Source organism: Triplophysa rosa, linkage group LG12, assembly GCF_024868665.1.
Source record: "Triplophysa rosa linkage group LG12, Trosa_1v2, whole genome shotgun sequence".
In the NCBI taxonomy this organism is placed as follows: domain Eukaryota; kingdom Metazoa; phylum Chordata; class Actinopteri; order Cypriniformes; family Nemacheilidae; genus Triplophysa; species Triplophysa rosa.
Genome location: NC_079901.1, coordinates 11,260,284 through 11,283,281, shown reverse-complemented (window position 1 = coordinate 11,283,281; position 22,998 = coordinate 11,260,284). Strand labels below are relative to the sequence as shown.

The 22,998-nt window shown below is 39.5% G+C and overlaps 1 protein-coding gene across 5 annotated transcripts in view; it reads left to right on the top strand.

Moving 5' to 3' along the window:
* The window catches only part of zgc:158464 (uncharacterized protein LOC791139 homolog), a 104,391-nt gene that overhangs the window by 58,558 nt on the left and 22,835 nt on the right, over positions 1 to 22,998 (top strand). For 4 of the 5 annotated variants that reach the window (XM_057347580.1, XM_057347579.1, XM_057347583.1 and 1 more), the window contains exon 3: positions 14,612 to 14,821. In XM_057347580.1, the coding sequence (XP_057203563.1) occupies positions 14,612 to 14,821 (210 nt within the window). Of the gene's footprint in view, positions 1 to 14,611; positions 14,822 to 15,683; positions 15,774 to 22,998 lie in introns of all 5 variants that reach the window. The other variant, XM_057347582.1, reaches the window with a different exon arrangement.

Below are 22,998 nucleotides of genomic sequence, written 5' to 3'. Positions count from 1 at the left end.
TGTCCCCCAAATGCCGTTGGTGTGCAAACAAACGCTTACAAAAATTTCCGGTTGTAGTTGAAAACGTATAAACGCTCCCTAAATCACAATAGAAGATTACATAGCTTTTTTTCTAAAATGAAAGGAAATTTGGCTGTTATCCCAGGCAACCGGTTACACAGTAGAGGTGGGCGACTTGACAAACGTCTCTACAAGGTCATGTACAATGTACATGTGTATTGCAAAATAAGGTCTTGATCACCCTGTCGGGCTGGTTTTGCAATAATAACTGACTGACTGACTGTACAGTAAATTACCCCCTTATGTAGTGTTCCCCGAAATTAAATCACTTCACCCTATAATACAATGGTAACATCTTTTATTTTATTTTAGGTGGGGCAGGATACCATTTTTCCCAGTTTTCCATTTGTTATTATAAGGATATACATTGAGTGCGTACATATGACTGTGTGATCATGCAGTGATGTGTTTCGTGTGTTCTCACTCTCCCTTCCCTTTGTTCCTCTGTCACTTTTCTTATACATTAACTGAACAAGTATGCTATTTCAGGGCTTTATGTAGCCATACATTGTAGTTTAATGGTATCTGCTGACTGTGCTAAAGTCTCAGAAACACAGTAAAACTGTGTGAACTCAGTCCTCTGGGCTTTTTACTTGGCCATTAAATTCAGAGGCCTATTATTAGACAAGACCAGAGCTCTAGTTTTTAAAAGCAACAATCCTTAGAACAAATCAAGCTTTGTGGTGCTGTCCATGTAATTATAAAAGCTAAAAATACTGTGTTACAAAACTCCGATGGACTCCGTATGAAAAATTATGCGTATTTTCTTTCCCACATAAGATTGGTCAGGGGACGGGTAATTCTTCTCAGATGTCATCCTCAGCGCTTTGGGTTTTGTTAGGCAATATGTACAGGAGATTATCAGATTACCACTTAATAAGCAAAAGCACGCTTTCATTTGCGAGGAAGAAAAATGTCTTTTATCAGCATTCTCGCACTTAAGGAAAATTGGCACCGATTTTCACGCTGGCTTCTTCAAACCGATGTGAATGTCTGATGAGTAATTGTGCAGCTGCTATTCAGCTTCCCGAACCGTTTTTTCACAATTAACGCAGTTGATATCAATTGCCATTTTTTCTTCCCTATTCTTTCTTTAGGATGGGGATTGATAGAAGCGCTCGAGCCCCTCGGGGGACATTAGTAACGGGTGGGGTTGAGTAAAGAAGACGACTGTATGTGTGTGCCCGTCTGTCGCTGGGAGCCATCAGCTCTAATGGGCTGTTGACCCTCAGCAGGCAGGAGGGTCGAGTGGTCATTCATCACAAGACCATCCACGCGCCAGCCCGCATGGCCTCCTCCAGCGTCTGATCGATGGGCTAGATTAGCCATCAAACCTGGCATACGACTCTCAGAGCCAGAAGAAACTTAGCTTCTCTCACTCGCTCGCTCTCATTCTCCTCTTCCTGCTCTGCTTTGGCTGAACTCTGATTGCACCCAGCTCTAGTTTTATCTCTACAGTGGAACAAAAGACACAGTTGCCTACCGCTGCTGGAGGACAGAATGGAATCAAACAGATCCTGCAGCTCTCTGCGCAGTGAGACGGCGCGCGGCTGTATCTCGGCTCTTGTCAAGCTCATCTCTTCATTGTGTAGGTGCTCCAGATCTGTCTAAGATGGCTTAATTTAACTCTGCGTGGTTGCGTAAGACAGCGTTTCAGAGTTTAATGTGTCATAATACTCTACAGTATTGAGAATTCAAATCAAACCTTAGAATAGAAGCGGTATTGAACTGCTCACGGTTAACAGCTAATGCTGCACACTGTATTAAGTTCTAATTGTGATGGAATGGATTTAAAGCAACATTAGAGAACTTTTGCTTATGTTTCCCCCATGTGGTTGATAAGTGCAATTGTCTGTTGTCAGTGTCGTAAACACTGTCGCTGTATAAGCTTACACGTGGGCAGAGCAATACAAGTGAATTTGTTGACTAAGCAGAAACGTTACATCATGTCACTTCATAACTGTGCATGTACTAAAGCACTCCCGCGGGGTATTCAACTGGGCTATACTAATAGCTCAAACTAGATTCTGAGATAACAGCTGGTTGTTAGCCGTTAGCGCATAGCATGCTAGCCACATAGTAGCTAACGTGCTAACGTTACATGGCACATTTGCAGTCACCCAAAACACAATGCATGGACGTGAATGTGTTTAGTAACCAACAAAAATAATTTTCTGTAGTTATATTTTCGGAAACACTCAATCACTAACTTACACTCAACTCTCTATCGCAATGGTGCCTAGCATAGTAACTATAGATACCTATAACATTAGTCTACGTGCATGAACTGAGGAATCAGCAACTTTTGACCATAAAACATTTATTGTGGTTTGGTAGTCATCATTTACAAGCATAACACTAAATTCGTGATGAGGAACGATCATGCTACGTAAGCTATTGAGACCCGGCAACATTACATTATCTCTAGTCTACCTTACGGTAAATTGTGAACCAGCAACGTTAGTGCGCCAATAAACAACCTGAGCACAGCCAAATTACTAATAAGCTCAAACGTACAGGACAGTAAGAAAAAATGTACATATAAAACTTTCAAATCCAGTAGCAGGAAGGCTAACGTTAGGTCTCCATCCGTTTTGCAACCCGTTGCCTCTTGCAGCTTGCATCGCCGACTGTAAGTCCGTCAGATATTGATTCGTGTCCGATCACTCTCTCTCTTTTCCTCTTTGTTTTTTTTGCTGGCTCTGCCATGGTGATGGTTTGGAGACTTGCGTTGAACTAGATAGTTTCGTCTCATTGTTAGCTGTTGGCTGACTTCACCCAGGCTATGAGTAAAACGTGAAGTAAGCCGTAAAGCAGGTGATGGGCGGGGCTTGTGAACCTACCCGCACACCAAAGTTACAAGTGTGATTTCAGCCGATAGAGGGCTGCTTAGGTAGCAGCGGCATTAAAATTAGTCCAGTTAAGAGTTGTCCTACCACTAAAATAATTTTAGAGAGATTATTTCAAGGTCGAAAAACTCTCCAGTGTTGCTTTAAATATAGTAAAGTGTCATTTAAGCGGTAAACAACGATGTGGATGATTTTATTGATAAAAGCGTTATCAGCGTTATCAGATTAGGCAAAACAATAAAGCCAATATACCGTACATGGACATTAGCAACACATTTAACGGGGGCCTGAAGAGGTCATTTTAAAGTTAAATTTTGTACATTTTTAAAAATTACAATTAGTAATTACAATAATTATAAATGATTCATTTTAATTATGTAAACTTTATTTTAAAATGTTCATTGTTAAATAATAATCTTTAAATGCATTACAAAAGTAAAGTGATCATTTTGACTTCAAGTTCATTTCAAAAGTGAAATATGTAACATGTACATGTTTAACATTTTAAATCAGTCCTAAGTATCCTGTTGGTTGAATTTTGTTCTAACATTTATGTTGTGTTAAAACACGGTTTAAAAGTGACAACATAAACAAACGTTACTGCGCATGCGCGCTTTCGTGGGCTGCAGTTAACTTCCGGTACACATTCACAAACAATAGAGTGCCTGTAGATTTTTTCTGATAACAAGCAAAAGAAACCGAGAAGAACCGTCACTTCGTTAAACTTGTCTCTCAATATTTTGAATTTAGACTCCGATGCCAAGCTCAACTGCTAGACGTCAATGTACCATACGGTTTCTTTAAATGCAAGAAAACTACAGGACCCATTCAACAAATTGTTTATTTATTACAATTATTATACAATAAAATAATATTACAAATTAATATTAACATAAATTAGATTAAATAAAATATAAATAGTTATATTATTAGACACTAGCCAAACACAGACTGTAAGTTAACTGGTGGTCAGTTAATATCTTGTTGTTTTTTGCACATTAGACATATTAAATGCATTATTACATAAGCTGCTTTGAAAAAAATTTTTAAAGCGCTATAGAAAATAATTTAAAGCTTTCAGAAAACTTTCTAGATTCCATGCTCATTATACTTGCAAAAAGGTTAACAGATATGTGTTTTTATTTGTTTTCTTTACATTTTTATCTGTTTTTCCCCAACTTTTTTCTTGGCTTGTCACCATCAAGGTGACGCATGGTGGTGGACAGGCCAGATTTCCGACAGGCTTCTCATTAATCTTTGGTTAATGAGCCTTCATGCAGGTTCTAATGAGGTGTAATTGCTGTTTTGTCCTGACTGGAATCAATGCTGCTGTCCAGGCACTGGCCACTGTGGACACACACGCACACATTTGAGCTAACAAACAACCCTACTCATCTTTTTACGTGTCCCACATACTCTCTCTTTCACATACACAAGCATATTTTATAAATTATTCATATTCAAGTCCTTTGTTAGGATTTTTTGCTGTGGATGCAACAGTTGTCAATAAGGGACGATTGATAATGCTAATAAAATTCTCTCTGCTGCTGTTTATATTAAATTTATATTAAAAGCTTTTTTTTGAAGGTTTGAATGATGTTTGTTTTGATGGAATATGCCGTATAGGCATCCAGAGATGTTGGAGCTGTAGTTAAGCAGTTAGTGTGCATGTGTGGTTGCAATGTGGTTTCATATAGGCCAAAAGAGCCAGCCCGCAAGTCTCTGTCTTGGAATTTAAATCAGTGTTTTTTTGTTGCCCACTTTATTGTCTGCCAGGCAAAAATAGTACGTGATATCGCTTAGAAAAGTAACCTGTCTCGGTTGTATCAGATGCACCATTAGAGGAATCGTTCACGTCTGAATTATGAATTATGCATCCAAATGTAGGGGTTTGTTCATGATAAATATAAACAAGCATTACTAAAACAATGTTGTCCGTTCAAGAGATGCTGTGAGCATATATTTGGTGATACTGGTTCAACTGGTGCCTGTTGAAAAACACAGTGATTGATCCAGTCTCTCATCGATTTTCTTTCTTTCCACTATGGTACCTATTCTAACTCCACCCACTTAAACTGTGACTTGTGTCATGGACTCCTCCCACTTTTTATGTCCATCTATTTTTCTTCCTCTTTCTGTCAGTAGCAGCACTGTAGTAGAGTAAATCCATGTCTGTGGTGTGTGAGAAGAGATATTTTTATCTGTCTCAGCCATTGGTCATGCAAACAGACACTGTACACTTACTCTGTCTTATTCTAAAACTCATAGTTTGGAAATATTGACTGTCTGAAATTGCCTGGTTTTGCTCTGTATGTCAGGACTTTGTTATCTTTAGTACCCACAATGCACCGGCTTCACAGAAGTCCTCTTCTAACTGTTAACTTCTTTTCGTTTTTACTCACAGACGTGTTTTAAATGTCTCTGTGCTCACAAATTTCTCATTATACAACTGTCACACACTAAACCAGGTCTTTAAAACACACACATACGCTTGCATAACATGCAGCCACAAAAATGCACGTCCTGGTATGTGACACATGGGCAATTTAAAATACCATGAATCACCTTATGTTGTGAAGAATGTTATGAGTATTTACATGCTAATATCTTTTATGCAATCAATAGATAAAAAGTGCAACGTTGTTGGACCTAGCAAATATCATTACATGACAAATTTATACCGTCACATGCCTAATCACATTAAGTCAATTTATATTAAAGTACTGTTGTGGTCATGTTATTGTAGTTTTTTAAATTGGAAAATAAACCAAACTATGGAGCAACTATTGCATTAAAGGAGCAATGTATAGATTTTGCAGCATCTAGTGGTGAGGTTGCAAATTGAGACCAATGGCTCACTCCCCTCTCACTTTCGAAGCACTACGGTGACTAACACAGAACTATGTTGTCATGTTTCTTTTTTGCCGAAGGAGATAATGTATTTATAAAACGTGTTCTGTAAAGCAGTTTGTCCGTTTAGGGCTACTGTAGAAACAACATGGTGAATTCCATGTAAGGGGACCCGCGGTGTGTGTAGATAGAAATAGCTGATTCTAATAATAATAACAGTAGTAAAAACAAAACGCTTCATTATGTAAGGTCTTTATATACCTTTGAAGACATAGTTATGTATATTGTATTGCATTTCTGTCAATAGATCCTCCTAAATTTGACACACAACACCTTTAATACATTTGGTTTTGAATATATCATAGAGCAGAATCTTTACCAGTTGACATGTTTATATTGTCTCTTTGTATAAACAGTCATACCACCCAGCCTTGGTGCACTTATTTTAACTTACTGAATGGTTCACGTTTTGGGAAGCTGTTAGCAGGGACACACATGCACACCACAAAGAGCCCAGACCGAATATACACTCTGGCTCCAGACCACAGATGCAGCTCTGCTCAGTCACAGGCTGTTTTCTGCGGCGCTGGGCATGGATGTGGATACCACACTAGCTTGGCAAAGCTCACAGTGTATGGGCCAAGAGCCCGAACAGAAGATGGACAGAAGAAATAGATGAGTTGAGTTTGTGTGTGTGTAGGCAGTCCTGGCAGCTGGATGGGTGTGAGAAAAGAGGATGGCTGTCTCAGCTTCGGCTGTTAAAGACAGATAATGTTGATGATCAGATTGAGGCAGATGGGGTGGTAGTGGATGGGCTGTAAATGTTTCAAATGGGGGCTGATTTGAAATAAGAAGATGTGAGATCTACAGTAGCTGTCTCTTGCAGGCCATCATAATCCTGTTTCTCTTGAGACTGTGTCTGATCTTTATAGGCAGCTGTTGGACTCTGAAGTTCACACGGTCAATGTGTGGGATTGATAACCATATTACTACCAGGGCTCTGTGCGTGGTACAGTAGACAGAGCCGTATTGAATCTTGTCTCATTGATTGGGTTAAAGTCAATTCCCTTCTCACAACTAATACATGTAACCATAGTGACCAGTGATGACAGTGACTCAGACATTGTCTTTGAAGCAGCTATGTGACATTTTTTCAGATGTTAAAGTGAAGTTATTTGAAGGTTAAATTCCCTGAATACTGTTGGCTAAATGCTCCCGACAATGGACCTTTTTTTAACGTTTCCGGGTTTCTCAGCAGCGGAAGTTGTCATAGTTGGGTAAACTTCAATAGCGGCGAATGGGAGACTAGCACAACTTAATTTTATGCACTCTCATTTGCTCAAATAGCAAAAGAAAACCTCAACGATAGTGAGTGTGCCCTATTGATTCAGCTGCTACCTCAGAATCTAGTTTGAGCTATTAGTATAGCCCAGTAGTATAACCCGCGGGAGCCAAAAGAGCGCTTTAGTACATGCAAAGTTATGAAGTGACATGATGTAACAGCGGTTTCTGCTTAGTCAACAAATTCACGTGGAAGCTTATACAGCGACAGTATTTAAGACACTGACAACAGACACTTGCGCTTATCAACCACATGGGGGAACCATACAACAAAACGGCTCGTTGTCGCGTTAACTATTTTTTTTTAGTAATTTGATGCAAAGGTAATATAATACAAAGTATAGTGTTATAAACGTACATACATTTTTTTTAATGAAAATATAAAAGGATTTTTAATAGGATTTACGATGCTGATGAATCGCAGAAAAAAACCCGGCGGCAACCGTTTTAAAGTAGCCCAATTCTGCAGGAAACCCAGGGACTTGGCAACCCTGCCCATAGCCCAGCTTATACCAGATAACACTTATTATCTTGTCATTCTTTTCTGCACAAACAGGTCTAAGTGCTATGAAAATTGGACTTACGGTATTATGAAATACACTTTGTGCAAAAGTGAATGCTTTTCACCTGACGCACTTTAACAATGTGGAAGTGAACACAGTGGAGTGAAAACAGGAAGTGAACTATTTAAGAAGAGATGTTTGTGTACATTTCAGAGTTATTATAGTTTTGATTTTAGTTTTATTTAGTTTTACTAATATTCAAAATTAGCATTTATTTTTAGATTTTTTAATGTTAATTTTAGTTAAAGCTTTAGCAATTTTGGTATATGCTTTTGTCATTTTATAATTTATTTGTTTATTTTTTATGTTGCTATAATAATAATATTAATAATATTTTATTTTTGTTTGTTATTATAAATGTAGTGCTTTAAACTTATTTCAGTTTATTTTTAAGGAAACATTTAAATGTGTCCTTTAGTTAAGTTTTTCCCAATCATTTTTAGGTCAATATTTTATTTGATTTCAACGAACAGAAACATTTTCAAAGTTTTAATTTTAGTAAACTAAAATATCCTTGGTACATTTTTAGGTAATTTTCTCCATCAAATGATGGAGAAAAACTTTATAAATGTGCATGTAACCAAATGTCTGCTGCACATGGGCGTTTTAAAGATGGGACTGGGAGGCGGGGCTACCTTTTTCTTTTGCTTATAGGATTGTCACTGTCATTCACAATTTCATTCACAACCGAACTGAGTACAAACAATAACCACATTTAGCATTTCAAACAGACCTGCACAGTATTTTGAAATGCAGATACAAAAAAAAGACTGGATGACTCTTGTCCAAGACACCTGAGATGGCATCGAGACGTCTATAGAACATAACACCATCAAATCAATAGGGCACACGCTACAAATGCATTCACCGTGCACTTTCATTATATTCTGACATGCAGACAAAAAAAAGTTTGTCAATTTTGGAGACCGATTAAGAGTCTAAAGCATTTTCTTTATGTGCCGTCTGCGAAGCCCCCCTTCATTTGAGACCATTGAGACACTCACACAAATACAGACTGCCTCTGACTGTCAGAGATAGCAGTACACCCAAAATTGGAGGCCTCACGGGATCTCATATGTTCTTCCTGAGCCAAGCAGATAACACCAGAAAGACGGCTCGCTTCTGCTCTGCTACAGGTGAAATAAAATGTTTTGTTTATAATTAAAGGAATATAATTGTGTTGTGTTCAAACATATTGGTATTGGACTGGATTTGCAACAGTCGGTATAGAGAGTATATGCAAGAAATGTCATAACTAGAAAACAGAGTGGAAAATAAAATACAATTTATACAACAGTAGATGTGTCATTAACTGAATGTGAATCATGTATTTGTTAGAACTAATCTAATCTTAGCGTCTAAAGAGTTCAAATGAAAAAAAGATCAGATGAAATGGAATGCGTTTTTTAAACTAGTTTCCTCATAATTTTATACATTGCATGTAAAAAGAACTTAATGATCTTAAAGTCACTCAAACCATGAGTTTTTTCAGAAGTGATATAATCTTATCTGAAAGTAAAACTGATTAACTGAAGCGGCCTTCTGCTTTCTTTTCATTGGAGGTATTTTCTTCAAGAAAATACACGACTCATCATCACACAATGGTTCTTCACGCAACATCAATAGCCATGACTTTAATCTGACAGGAAGTATAATGCAACTCTTTCTTCTCAAAACAGCATATAATTAAAGACCAATAAAAAGTGGTTGAAAAAAGTACCTAAACAAAAGAGAAACAACATATTTTATATTATCGAAAGACTGAACTGCTTATTACACTCTTTTGTTATACAAACCGAATTGAAAAGCTCTGAATGACAGTTGTGATTATCAGAACATTTTTTCTGAAGTCAAGTGGAGAATGGTCTTGGGAATTATGAACCTGTTTGTTTCTCACGTTACCTTTAGGGTTATTAAACTGTTTTAATTCTTAACTTGTGCATAATGAATACTCGGTGAGAACCAAATATTTCAATTTCAGATTTCAAGTTCTTTTTACCAGTATTAATGGAAGAATAACTAAATAATGCAACTGTGAGTTGTCATAATATTTTTGTATATTTAAAAATAATGCAAGATGCAATTTATTGGCCTGTATTTGTTCTCCGTTCACCAGCCATTGCCTAGTGCAGGGGTTCCCAAACTTTTCAGCCCGCGACCCCCAAAATAACAGTGCCAGTGACTCGAGACCACCCACTATCCTCAGAGGTGGTTAAAGTATACAAGCGTTTTGCACTTATTAGGTCTATCCAAATGTGCGCATAATGATAACACAAAAGTACAGTCTAACATAATATTATTTTGTAGTTATTTTCTCATAATTTTACTTATTGTTATACTTAAACCATAAACTATTACTACAGATGGTCAAATTTAATCAAACATTCGAGTGCTGATGGATGTCCTCTTTAGGCAAACGTCGGCCTCTTTTCGTACCTGAGGACGGTAGCCTTTCTGACTGCGGTGCTTCTCTGCCCTCCTCTGTTGGCATCTCAGAGTTGTCTTTGGTTGATACGTTTCATTTCAACAAATTAAAATATATGCTAAACTTAAAGCCTGAAAAATATTCTGCGTGCACATATGGGAATGTTTGAGAAGAACTTTGGTAGCCGAACAACATAGGCCCCCATTGACTTCTGTTGGATGGGCACAAACCACTGTGACATTTCTCGAAATATCTACCTTTGTATTCCACATAAGAAAGACTAATATAAAGGTTTTGGACGACATGCATTTAAATAAACAACAGAATGACAGAATTTTGAATGACGTTTCCCTTTAATATCAGTAAATATCAGTAAAACCCTATTGCAGTGCTCAGGTGCAAGAGGAGATATGTTTTATTCCTGCGTTCCCACCCACAATGCCCTGCGAGATAAAAAATAGATGTAGAAGTTTAAAGCAATCATTTATTCAAAGGAAGGGTGGAAAGGTTAGGAGAACAGGTGTGACTTGTCATGCCCAGCTGTAGAGTTTAAACTAATGTATTTAGTTTAATCCAGAGAACACGCACACACACACACACACGCATACAGTACATACACACTGCAGCAGAGGACTTGGCTGACATAGCACAAGATTTCAGAATTTTAAACCAGTAACATCTTATTTTCCCCTCTTTGGGGATTAAGTTGTTTCCGTATGAGCCTGAGGTAACGGAAAGGTTAGCAAGCAGGGGATTCTAGAGGGATGATAAAGAGGAAACGTGGACTTCTGGCATGTAATGGAAAACCTAGAGCATGTACTGTAGTCACGGATGAATAGAGTGTGACTTGAATTAATATTTGATGTCAACGGTGTCTAAGAATGGTATTTTTGGTAATAGGATCTACAAACACAGGAATGAGAGCCAAAAAACAGACCCTGCAGGAAAATCTTACAAGAATGCACATTTTTTTTATGAGGGTGTTGATTGGCTGGTGCATTGCAAATATTTGCTGCCGTGATGTAGGTGGGTTGAAAAGGGTGAAGGTCAACGTTAAGCTTGGATTTCCTCAATGTGTCCCGGCGTGTGACGCCGTAAATCAACAGAAAGCCATCAGACCACCCACACGCATGCATTCACACACCATCTGACACCTGGAGAGGAAGCGGCGCGCTACTGCGGTGGGTGGGCGGTCACGGTGTGGTATATGTACATGTGGAACGGCGGGGTTGTCATTGGACCTTTGACTCCTGAGCTGTTGCAGACGTGTAGGGTTAAAGGGCACAAGCTCCTCTATGCCGGCTTCAGATCAGCTGGATCCGCTAATTATCGTAATGCACTCCGGCAGATGGATACATCCATCTCTCCGAACCGCAACAACGTGCCCAAACGAGTACAGGGAGGCACGGAGAGCGACATCAGTCCCAGCATGAGAGGATGTAAGCTTGTACGTATGATTTCCTAACACACTCCATCTCTTCAGGCAGCCTCTAATGTCTCCTGTTCACGCTGGTTGGCCTTGTTTAAACCTTTCCAGCTGGACGGCGTGTGCGTTTCTGTGCAGGTATAATCTGCCTTTTGTCTTAACCTCGCTGTCTGCCTCCCTATCACTGTCCATCACACAAATCTTTCCTCCCTGTGTTTTTAGCTGTAGCTTTCTCTTTGTGTAGTGGAGGGAAGTTGTTTGGATGTTAACTGGATCTCACTTTGATCACTGGTAATGAGGCGGGATGCTCACAATACGTGTGAGAGGTGCGATGTAATGACAAAAGACGTCTGTTTGAATGTGTGTGATAGGGTGAAATAAAACATGCAGCTTTTTAGGAAGGGTTTTATTATAAATGTTGTCTAAGAGATAAAGAACAACACACTGTTAGCATGCTAGTAAAGCACCAGCTCTAAATGAAAATATAATCATTAAAAAAAGTATAGTTATAAACAATAAGCTGGGGAACCTTACTAATTAACCAACTAGTAGTATGACTTGTTGACTATGTGAAGTGTAATATGTGAGGCTAAGTACTGTAGTAGCACACCAACACACTTAAAGTCCCCATGAACCAGAAGTAGCGAGCGTTTTTACTTCTGTATTTTGATGAATTTCCGTGTGAAATGGAATGTCTGATGAGAAAAATAGTGGGCGCGGCTTTCGTCTTTCTCTGCGATTTGATTGGATGTATAAAAACAGCCGTTGCGATTTAGAAAAGGAACTGTCAACAGACAGTTGAAGGGGAGGAGTTAACGCATGCTCCGCCCAAGCCGTCTAACAAACGTCATTTAAGATGGATAGTCATTACAGGACGGAAGTGCATTTTTCTGATTTTAACTGAAGATTATGAGGGCACATTAATTTTAAAAATAGAATGACCCACATTTATAAACTATTTACAATAAACGCTGTAATATTTCATGAAAAAATAGGCATTGTCATTTTTAATTTCACTGGGACTTTAAACATTTAACATGCTAACTGAGGGCTGTAAAGTCTGTAGAGTCATTTGTAAGGGTTTATTGTAGGAATGCACAATGTTTCAAAATAATTTTTTGCAATAGCAGAATAATTTTAATATTTCAAAGTTATGTACCTGTATAGTCAGCCTTTTAGGTCAACACAAATAGCAGAGACTGGCACATGAATGTTAGTGCATGCGCATGATCACGGAAGATGATCACTGATCAGAAAGAATGTGAAACATACAGTATATGTTGGTTATGGAATGATTTGTTTTGAAATATATTTTAATATAGTTCAAATAGATTTTACAAACTTAAACTTTTGAAAAACTAATTGTATTGTGTATCATGTTGTTTAACAAGTTATTGCATACAGTATATCACAGTTGTTTTTTCAATATGGTGCAGCCATTGTTCTCGTATTTTTGAGCTTGTTCGTGCCTGCATTTTTATAGAAAAGTATAGACTCAACAGGAATATACAGGGTAGAGAGAGGGGAACAGGGTCGGCAAAGCACCTTGAGGCAGGATTCGAACTCTGGTCTCCGGAGACACAGTTGCACCATATATTGGAGCATGAGGCTATAGGATCTGAGGTTTTTGACGATTTCTCTAAGCCTTGCATGGTCTGACCTTGGGGTCAATTTGCTGGAACTGTTTTGAATTTTTCCTCCTGTAAATAATCTTCCTCGCTGTGCAATGATGGACTTCAGATATTTTGGAAATGGGTTTGTAACTCTTCCCGGATTGGTAGGCAGCATCTTGCTTCTCTAAAGCCCTGTTTGATTTCTTCTCTCGTGCGAATCGGATACTTAATATTACAGAAGTCTTTCTTCCTTGCTTTTATGTTAAATCAAACCTGCATGCTGCAAAATGTCAAAACTTCTGCTTTATTAGATGTGCTCACACTTGCTGATGATCAGGAAATCAAGAGCATTTGATTGGCAGCACCTTGCTGTTACTTCCCATTTTACTTCTCATTGAAGCAGTAAGGATTTCACACAGGTTTTTGTTACAGTAAATAATAAATGACACGGTGTAATATATGACGTGTTGTTGTTCTAAGGTGTGTTAGCCTATATTTAAGGACCAGCTGATATTTTTATTATGTCCTGATACGTAAAACCATCTCCACCTCTTTTTGCCTCTCCTACCGTCTCCATTACTCACTACACTTTTCCCATTTTTCCGCAAGAGCTCCCTCGGGCAGAGATGCAATTATGCAGTGGTGCGGTGTTATATTTCATTTCATGAGCGTCTCTGCATTACACTATACCATTAAAACTGACTGTTAACAGCTTCATACCACCCCAGCGTAAGAGATGGTTTTAGGGAGAAAGAGAGACTTTGAATTTTGTATCGGTTTGTTTTGTTTTGTATCTGTTGATCGGATAAATGGGAATGACACTGTGATGTGTTGGAATGATGTTGTGAATGAAGCTTTCATTGTGATGAGTAACAGATACAGTATGTAAGCCCGTAGTACGTAGTAACGTAGTAAAGCTGGAACAGTCACAGGCCACAGCAAACGTTGTAAAGCACAGAAATAGTTGCAATCGTGTAATTTCATCTAAATATGTATACATGTATGTGTTTGTTTTTGTGTTTATAAATACAAAATTATATTATGTAAACACAAACTTTTATTCTGGATGCGATTAATCGTGATTAATTGTTTGACAGCCCTAATTGATGTGTTTATTTATTATATTTTGACTACTTTTCCTTGGAATATTGTGATCGGCCGATCTCTGGCTGATCACTTTCTGTTATCCGTCGTCTTCAGATGAGACTCTCGGGGCTTTTTGTGTGAGATTGCTCTTTTTCCACCCAGCAGGTCTCGCTATTAAACACAATTAGCTTGTTCAGGCTTGTTTAAGCTTTTTAGGAGTAAATTTACTTAAGCCATTAAGCACTTCGTGTAAATAAAGCCTCCACAGAAATGTTAATGAAACTGCCGGAAACTGGTACCCTGGAGCTCAGCAAACTTCAAACTTTTGATTTGGAAATGTTAATATCAAACTATGAATGTGTCACGTACTAATGGTCTCTGTATTTTTTATATCACAGAAATCCGAGGCGGCCGTGGTTCTAAAGACGGTCTGGTACGGCAGCTACCTCTATACGACACCCCTTATGAGCCAGAGGAGAACGGAGGAGAGCTGGATGGAGGCCGGTGCTCTCGGGAGAGCAGATTACCCCAGGACGACGAGAGGCCTCCGGAGGAGTACGACCAGCCCTGGGAGTGGAAAAAAGAACGGATATCGAAAGCCTTCGCAGGTTCGGCTCATGCTTAACTTTTTTTTGCTTAACTTAATTTGATGTTTTAATGTTTTCTAATGGCTTAGAGAGTGAGTGATTAATAAATACTGATGTTAAAGTCATGTGCCTGGTTCTGCGGGAGTGGGTTTCTGGTGGTGGACGGTGGAGTAACTAACAAAAATGATTAACGTTACTAGCTTAACCACATTGTTCAGTGCAGTAGTTGTGTTCATTGATCGTGGTTGACTATAAGATGGTGTCATTCGTATGTTGTTTTAAACGTACACGGGGTGGTGTGGGGTCTCATGCTTTTGTGAGTTGGTGGGAACCTGAATCACACCTGAAGCATTTCCATTGCAAATCATCTTTCTTAATGAGAAAATAAGCCGATTTCAACATGTAGGTTTGACAATCACAGTATCCTCATTTTCCTGGGAATTCTGGGAGATTTTCAGGTCAAAGATTTCTCTTCGTCTCTAATTGTTTACTACTTTGTTCCTCGGTGAACTTCCGGAACAGCCCACTTTCAGTTCCTATCTCTCCGGGTGGCCTACTTTTGACTACGAACGGACGTCCTGTGTGTGTGCATGTGTGGCCTTGCTTTCTCTTTCCGTATATGACCTACAAATCAATCTGGAGGTGCTGATATAAGAAAGGTTTGCAGCCACTTTTCGGGGTGAGAGCAGCTGTTACAGGTGTCTTTAGATTTCTGAACGTCACCTTGATTTGGCACAAGGACTCATGGTTGACTCGGGCATAATCAAACAAGGCTGTACTAAGAGGTTTTTTTTGTAAATGCAAGAGAATAAAATATTGACCAGATGAAAGTTCTTGAAAGGTGTTTCCTTCTTTCCTTTTGTCCGTGTTGTTTGTGGAACAGCTCTGCTTTGTTATAACTGCATTAGTCATGAGGACTCGAGCAGCAGAGGACCAACCAGCAGAGATGCCGACATCTCTAGACCCCTCAAAGGTACTGCGGTGGAAGGGCTGGTTCTCCCTCGCTCTTTTTTTGCACTTTGTCTTTACTGTATGCCTGAATATATTACTGAATTAGTTTTAACATTCAAGGTTGTTTTCCTCGCAGATGAGGAACGGGTCTAATGCTTTCTGGGATAGTTAACCCAAACGTAAACTGTTTGTCATGTTTGAAGAACAAAACGAAGAACTGAAACACATTGCTTTTCTGTCCATAATCTCCAAAAACTCTCATCTTCCAAGATGACTTTTTTTGAGAGTTAACTATCTCTTTGTGTTCTACGTATTAATGTTGTGAGTTGCATTGCATTTTAAAATATATTTTCCGCCTCCGAAGAGAAACCGCAGTGCTGTCGATCAGAGCTTTGTAAGCATTATTTCCCACGTGTCTTTGTCCTACTTTTTCGACTGCTTGTACCCCTCGCTATTGTGCTCCTGTCTAGATAAATCCCACTTTGACACTTTTCGTCCATCAGGAAGGAGAGAAATCGGAAATCAGTCTGAAGGCGTCTGGCTTGGTGCCAGATCCTCTCAGAAATATCCTTCCCGTGGACCTGTTAACACTCTGATTTTTCTGTCTTCGAAAAGAAATGTTCAAGAAACTTCAATCATAGCAGAACACCATTGGGAGCTCCTCTGGTTGTCTACCAGTCAGAAGCTGATTTCCCGAGGTCGGAAGGTCATTCTAAGGTCACGACCTCAGAGAAACGCCGGGGGCTTGACACTCATTAGGGTCTTTTTTATAAATGAAGGCTTTGTGTTATCATCGGTTGTTCGTACATCGCTTGAGGGAGAGGATTTACCTGGCCTGGCTTTTAGATGTATCTGGGTCACTGTCTGTTGGAGAGTTTTACATTGTATTTGCATTTCGCTACTTTTCATTATTACATGAATAATATAATACTCATTGCTCTTATTTCTAGTCCGCCGCGTCCCGCCGTATTTTCGCGTACTAGAATTCGTCTTATTTTCATACCGAGTTTGTCAGCTTGTAAAATGCAAATACTTGATTAGGATAAATGTAGTTGGTTGGGAAGCTAAAGTGACTGCAGGAGACTCATCCGAGCGGGGAAAATATTGCGGTTAGTGTGAATGAGGGGTTTAGTTATTACGGAGCGCTGCGGTTCATGTACATGTGTATTTAATCAATCTTCGTTTGGTCGAACGAAACGCACAGCATTAATATCGCCGTGTTGTGTGCTGTAGTGGATTTCATTCGTGCGTCTTGTGGTATTTATTTAGTGCTAGATTAATCCACTGAAGCATGTGTTATGCTGTGTGTGTGTTATATTCACTCGCAGATTTATCAATGAAGCGTTTTCAGTTATTTGCAGGTATGTGTTAGTGTAGGGCGCTGAGAGGTTATGCACTTGTATGTCACCTAATTAGTCATCCGTTATCTCCGACCTCTCCGCACACACATACATACACACCAGCACAGCAGATAAAGGTAGAGCGTGAATGATGAGCTCAGTGTGAATGCGAGGACACATCAAAAATGTGTGCACGTCTGTGTGTGTGTGTCTGTGTGCGCGTTTGGCTATAAAGATAAACCTACAAGGTGAAAAACACAATGTGCACATACATTTTTGTCAATACAGCTATTTTCTTTCTAAGAGTGTGTAAACTGAAGCCACATATACACGAAGCCAGAGCTTTCCCTATCCGATCTTTTTTTCCTTTTTATTCCATAAACACGGCATCGTCTCAAGAATTATCTGCGTACGAAACCACTGAAACCGACACCATGTGGATTGGCTGTACACACAAAAATGCAAGGGTGTCGTTTTTAGATTTATCCACTCTGGGACCTGGTTTCAAAAAAGAACTGCTTTTATTGGCCGATAGCGTTTATTGCTCGATATATCGGTGCATCTCTAATTTTTACACTAATTTTTCACACACTGACGGATGATGCACTAGTGTCCCCTGCAGAATTCAACTATGCCTCAAAACCCACAAAAGTGCAAGAAATGGGTTTTTGAATACCTTTCCACTGTAGTGATCTCTATGCGTGCGTGAGAGGGTTAAATAGTTTCACTCGTTGATGCCAAAAGCTATGGCAGCAAGCTGGTTTATATCATTTGTTAACTTAGATGCACAGAAATTGTAAAATGGTGCTACGTATTAAAGATACAGTGGCTCCAAAACGCATTATTGTAAGCGTTTGTGTTATTTATCCCCCGTTTTTTCTCACTAACAGTCCTGCATGTCAGATGCTTTTTTCTGTCCATCAGAGTGTCTCATTTCCATGCCAGTGCTATGGTGTGATAACGGGCTTCTGTCATGGAACACACACAGATTGGTCACATGGTGCTTTCATTGGGTTCAAAGCTGCCACTCTTGAGACAGAAATGCCAGAGGGCTTATCTTCTCTTTCTCACACACACACACACACACACACACGCGCGCGCACACACACACACTTTCCATAGATGAAATGATTTTTATACTGAATAAACTGTATATTCAGTCCCCTAACACCCATTATGTCCCTAAACCTAACCACACACAAACCTTTCTGCATTTTTACATTTTCACATAAACAGCATTTAGTTGGATTTAGAAGCTGTTTTCTTCATGGGGACCAAAAAATGTCCCCACAAGGTAAAAAATTACTGTTATTACTAGTTGTGTTGTGACATTTGGTCTCCAGACGTACGATCATACCTGTAACAATGCCCACGCTCTCACACATACATATTGTGCGTGTATACAGCACACATACTAAAATGTTATTCTAAGATCTCTGGGTGTTCAACATGCAGTAACCAAGCCAAACTGATGATTCATTTAGTGTCACGCATACAGAAATTAATCAAAGGCCAGATTTACTAAAGGCTTGCGGCAGCGCAAAAGCCTCTTTTGGCGTAAAAATAAACTACTGTCAGTATTTACTAAGGACATGCATTTCTAACCCGCATCATCTCATCTGCACTCACGCTCTCCATTAAAGCTGCATTGGCAGAAACAGCAAAGACTCTGTTGGTGCATACTGTATGTTGAGTCATTTACATTAGATAAACATCGAGCCACCGACAACTTTCTTGGACCGCTTGTCAAGTCCACACATTCATTTACCTAGACGCAAGCCCTCGTACTGTATAAGCTTTTCTATTTTTTTTAAATCAAACAGAACCAAGCAGCGTGTAAACGTGTTTCCCCTCCACAGGCTTCTCTCAGATAGTTAGCACAAAATTTGTTGACTTATTTATCACAGATGGCGACGATGAAGTGCCACAGTTACTGCTGTGAACTTTTCGAAAACATGCTTGACTTTTCTAATTGCACCCGAGGCGTACATTTCCACAGCGCTATGTGTAATTACCTCGCACCCCCATGTTTTGAATACGCATACAATTTGCCGGCAGCATTAACCAGAACCCGATGAAGACGCTCTCAAAGCACTTCTTCAAGTCACATTCAACTTGTGAATTCAGTGTGACTGACTGCTTCATTAGAAAGAAAGTCTTGGCAACTTCCCGAAGTCGAGTAGATTATTGTGGATGTTATTGAGAGCGACACGTTTCTGAATGCTTCATGGTTAATTCTTTGGATTGCCAGATAACAGATTTTAGCCTTGCAGTGCATATTTACAGATGCTGCAAATGTATCAGGGTTGTCAGATACTACTGTATTACTAACTTTGTCATACGTGTCACCGCGGTGAAACAGCTTTGCGTGAGCTAAGTGCTTCAGTACATCAGGTCCGGAGAGCTTACTATTTCATGTCTGATTTGTCTTATCGTGGAATCTGTTCGGATGGTTCACACTCCATCTAGTCTAAAGCCTGCTTGTGTCTAAATGGCGTGTTGCAAATAGTCATTGGTCTCGAGCTCTTAATTAGGTCTCCGTCAAGCATAAATAAAAGTGTGAAATGGAATCCATTTATTTTGCCCTTTTCAGCGGCCTAGTTCTGGATTATCCAGCCCTCAGCAGCTCCGCTATAAGATTGCTTTCAAATCAGTATGCTGGAACATGAGATAAAACCCTGCTTGCCTGAATGAGTCCTGCCCAAGGGAATTCTGGGAAATTGAGGACATTTTTTCCTCGCCCAGCATGTTCTTTTAAATTTGGTGCCAGCAGGTTCAAGGAAAGGACAAGGAATAGACACTGGGTATTGCTAACTGGTCAACTCAGAACCGTGCCAGATTGGTGAGCTCAGCCAAAGTTCAACACTGTCATTGAGTGTGTGTGTGTGTGTGTGTGTGTGTGTGTGTGTGTGTGTGTTTCTGTCATTGATTGTGTGTGTGTGTTTCTGTAATAGTGTCTAAATATTCATTTGAAGCTGGTGCTCGCAATAATGTAGCCATTTTCCCACTTTTATTAAATTGTCTATTATTTGGTGACAGCAGGTTTATTGAGGAACTCAATGATTGTAATTGGTTGAAGTTTGCCTTGAGATGTGCAGGAGTGTGTCTATTAAAAGAACAGCATGCAATTGTAATTGGTGTTATTGTGCCTTAGCAATCATAAAATAATTTATTTTCAAGAATTGAACTCCAAACGCAAATGGTGATCCAGAGTGATGCACTTCCTACTTCCTGTGTCCGAGTTATACAGCCTAATCTCATGGGAATTCGTAAATATCACGAGGTGGCTAATTTGTAGCAATCCATACAATGCGAGTCACACAAAACCGTACGATTATTAGAAAAATTAATACTGAAGCCCCTCCCCTATCCCCACCCCTAAACCTAACTGGCACGAAAGCAAATCGTTTACGAATTGCAGTGAGATTTCCGTTTTATTGTAGTTTTGTTACATTTTTGAATTAGCTTGTTATTATTTTTATTTATTAAATTATTTTTTTTGTTTTAGTTTTGCTGTTATGCAATGCAATTATAATATTCTTGTGCTATCGTAATTTAATTATTTGTCTCAGTTTTAGTTAAGTAGTTTATTTATTTTCCGTTAATCATTTTAGTGCCTCAACTTCAACATTTTTCAGATTATTGCCAAGGCAACATTTCTCAATTTTATATACTATATTATTTAAAAAATAATATTTAGGCCTGAAGCTAATGTTTCATTAATTTTAGTTTTAGTTAACAATAGTAGCATTGGTGTCTGAGAGTTTTAGACAATGAGTTAAAAGAACCAATCGCAGACCACTTTAAGTGCATCAAATTCAAAAATCAAGTTCTCTTTCTGCATTCACTGCTGACCTTAAATTGACTCTGTTCTCAATTTGGTTTATTTATTTTATCTCCACCTTTCTTCCACACTACCCTCTAAAATGCTCTCGATTTGCGTTTGGTGACTGAATTACCATACAAGACACAATTCTCACAAACGGCTTTCAGATCACCGAAACGAACCAAGTGTGAAAACACCCTGAAATTAAGACAAAAACATCGCCACCTACTCCAGCGCTCGTGTTTACAAACAGGGTAATTTTGCATCAGGGATTCTGCCAAGGCTGTAAAACGCACTAATCCTCGCAATATGCCGTATTACCACAAGGCCAAGGACTTCTCAAAAGAATTCCTCTGCCAACGAAAAATATAAAGGCTTACTAGCTTAACGCAAGAACGGTTTGAGTGACTGCCTCTTAAACAAGTTCACCTTCAATGCGGAAAAGCCGATATACACAATTCATCTCATGTGTGAGTCAGCTTATATGTGTGACCCGGGTGAATTTGCTACTCCGCCATCCTACGGGGACGACAGGCAAAGCTTCTCCCTCCCAAAACAATTACATGCTAATCTACAGCGCCGAATGAGAATTAGCTTTTTAATCGGGCTGCTGGCAGGCCTCTACTTCACCCTTCTGTGGAGGAAGTTATTATATTAGCTGTCAAAGACGCTGACCTCTCTCTCGCCTGCTAGATCGGCTCCATTCAGCAGAAAGCGAGCAGATAATGGCGCTCTGTCAACTGTCACCGTATCTCACTGTTGTTGAACAATAGTTGTCGTGTGACCACTCTTACCAGAGCATTATTCGAAAATTCCGGCAGCCACTAAATATTCAATTTTTCTCTCAGAGATTTTCGTTGTAGCCTTATTCCGTTTATCCGCTGGTAAAGCGCATTGCGGCCTGACAGGGTAGTCAACAAACCGGCAACTTTATTTCAGATGTGGTGGCAGGTTAGGTCGTTCCCTTGTCAAGTAATGAAAGCAGGCAATGCCAAATGAATCACAAGTGCGGTTTAGCCTGCTTTGAAATTCACCAGCACCGCTCCAAGCTTGTGTTTGTATGAAACCGGCCTCTGGGAGACGTTTTGTTTGTGTCTTGTGTTTGTTTTGGCTTGTGTGTCGTGTCGAGCTCGGTTTCTGTCAGAATAGCGATGGCGAGGTGATGCACGGAAAGTGAAATGGTGGGATTTGTTTCTTGTTTCATTCATAACAGATGCAGCTTTGGGGCTTGGGTGACAAGCAACGTCTCATTTCTTGACAATGAACTCCCGGTGTACCTGGACGTTTGTTTTCAATGAGTTAGCAAAGTATGTGTGAATTTGTTAACCAGTTGTTAGGAAGATTCACAAAAGTTTTCATTGTGCCAGTGATGCAATCCTGGTTCATTTTTCATCCTAATAGCCTTTAAGCATCTGCGTCTTGGAGGTGGGGTTTGACTAATTCTGTGCAGCTTATACTGCTAACAGCATTGCACTTTAAGTATGTTTAAGTGATTAGATTTGGTATTAGTGAGTATATTTCCTTGGGCGTCGTAAAAGGTTTTGGTCCTAATGGCACCTTGGGGATCTCACTGTGATGGTGTGTCTTGGTATATTATGACTCTATGATGGAAGGTCTGGCTGTGGTTTGGCTCTCTGTAATGTGGAATTTAACAGGTTAACCCACTATTACGCTCCGTTCAGGCAACAAAGCGAGGCGACGTCATTCATTTCAATGGAGAGCCAGCGACTTCCGGCAGGACAGGAGCGACAGTGACCGTTGGCGACAGGAATTGGGTAGAGAAAAAAGTTGAGATTTGCTCGACTTTCGGGAGCAACTACCAATAGGAGTAAAGCAGTCAGTTACTGCAGGGTTTGTTTATAAATGGTACTAAAGCAACCAAACACCTCCTAACGACCTCGTAGCAAGAGACTAGCGCCACACAGCGACATAGTTGCTGGCGGTCTGAATGCACAGTTACACACTCTTTGATGGCCTACCCTGAAAAGTAGAGTTCAAAGAGTCTATAGTTAAACTCTGGAGGGACTTACTGTATAGCTTCTCACTTGTAATAATATTGAGGACTGTAATACTGCTTGTGT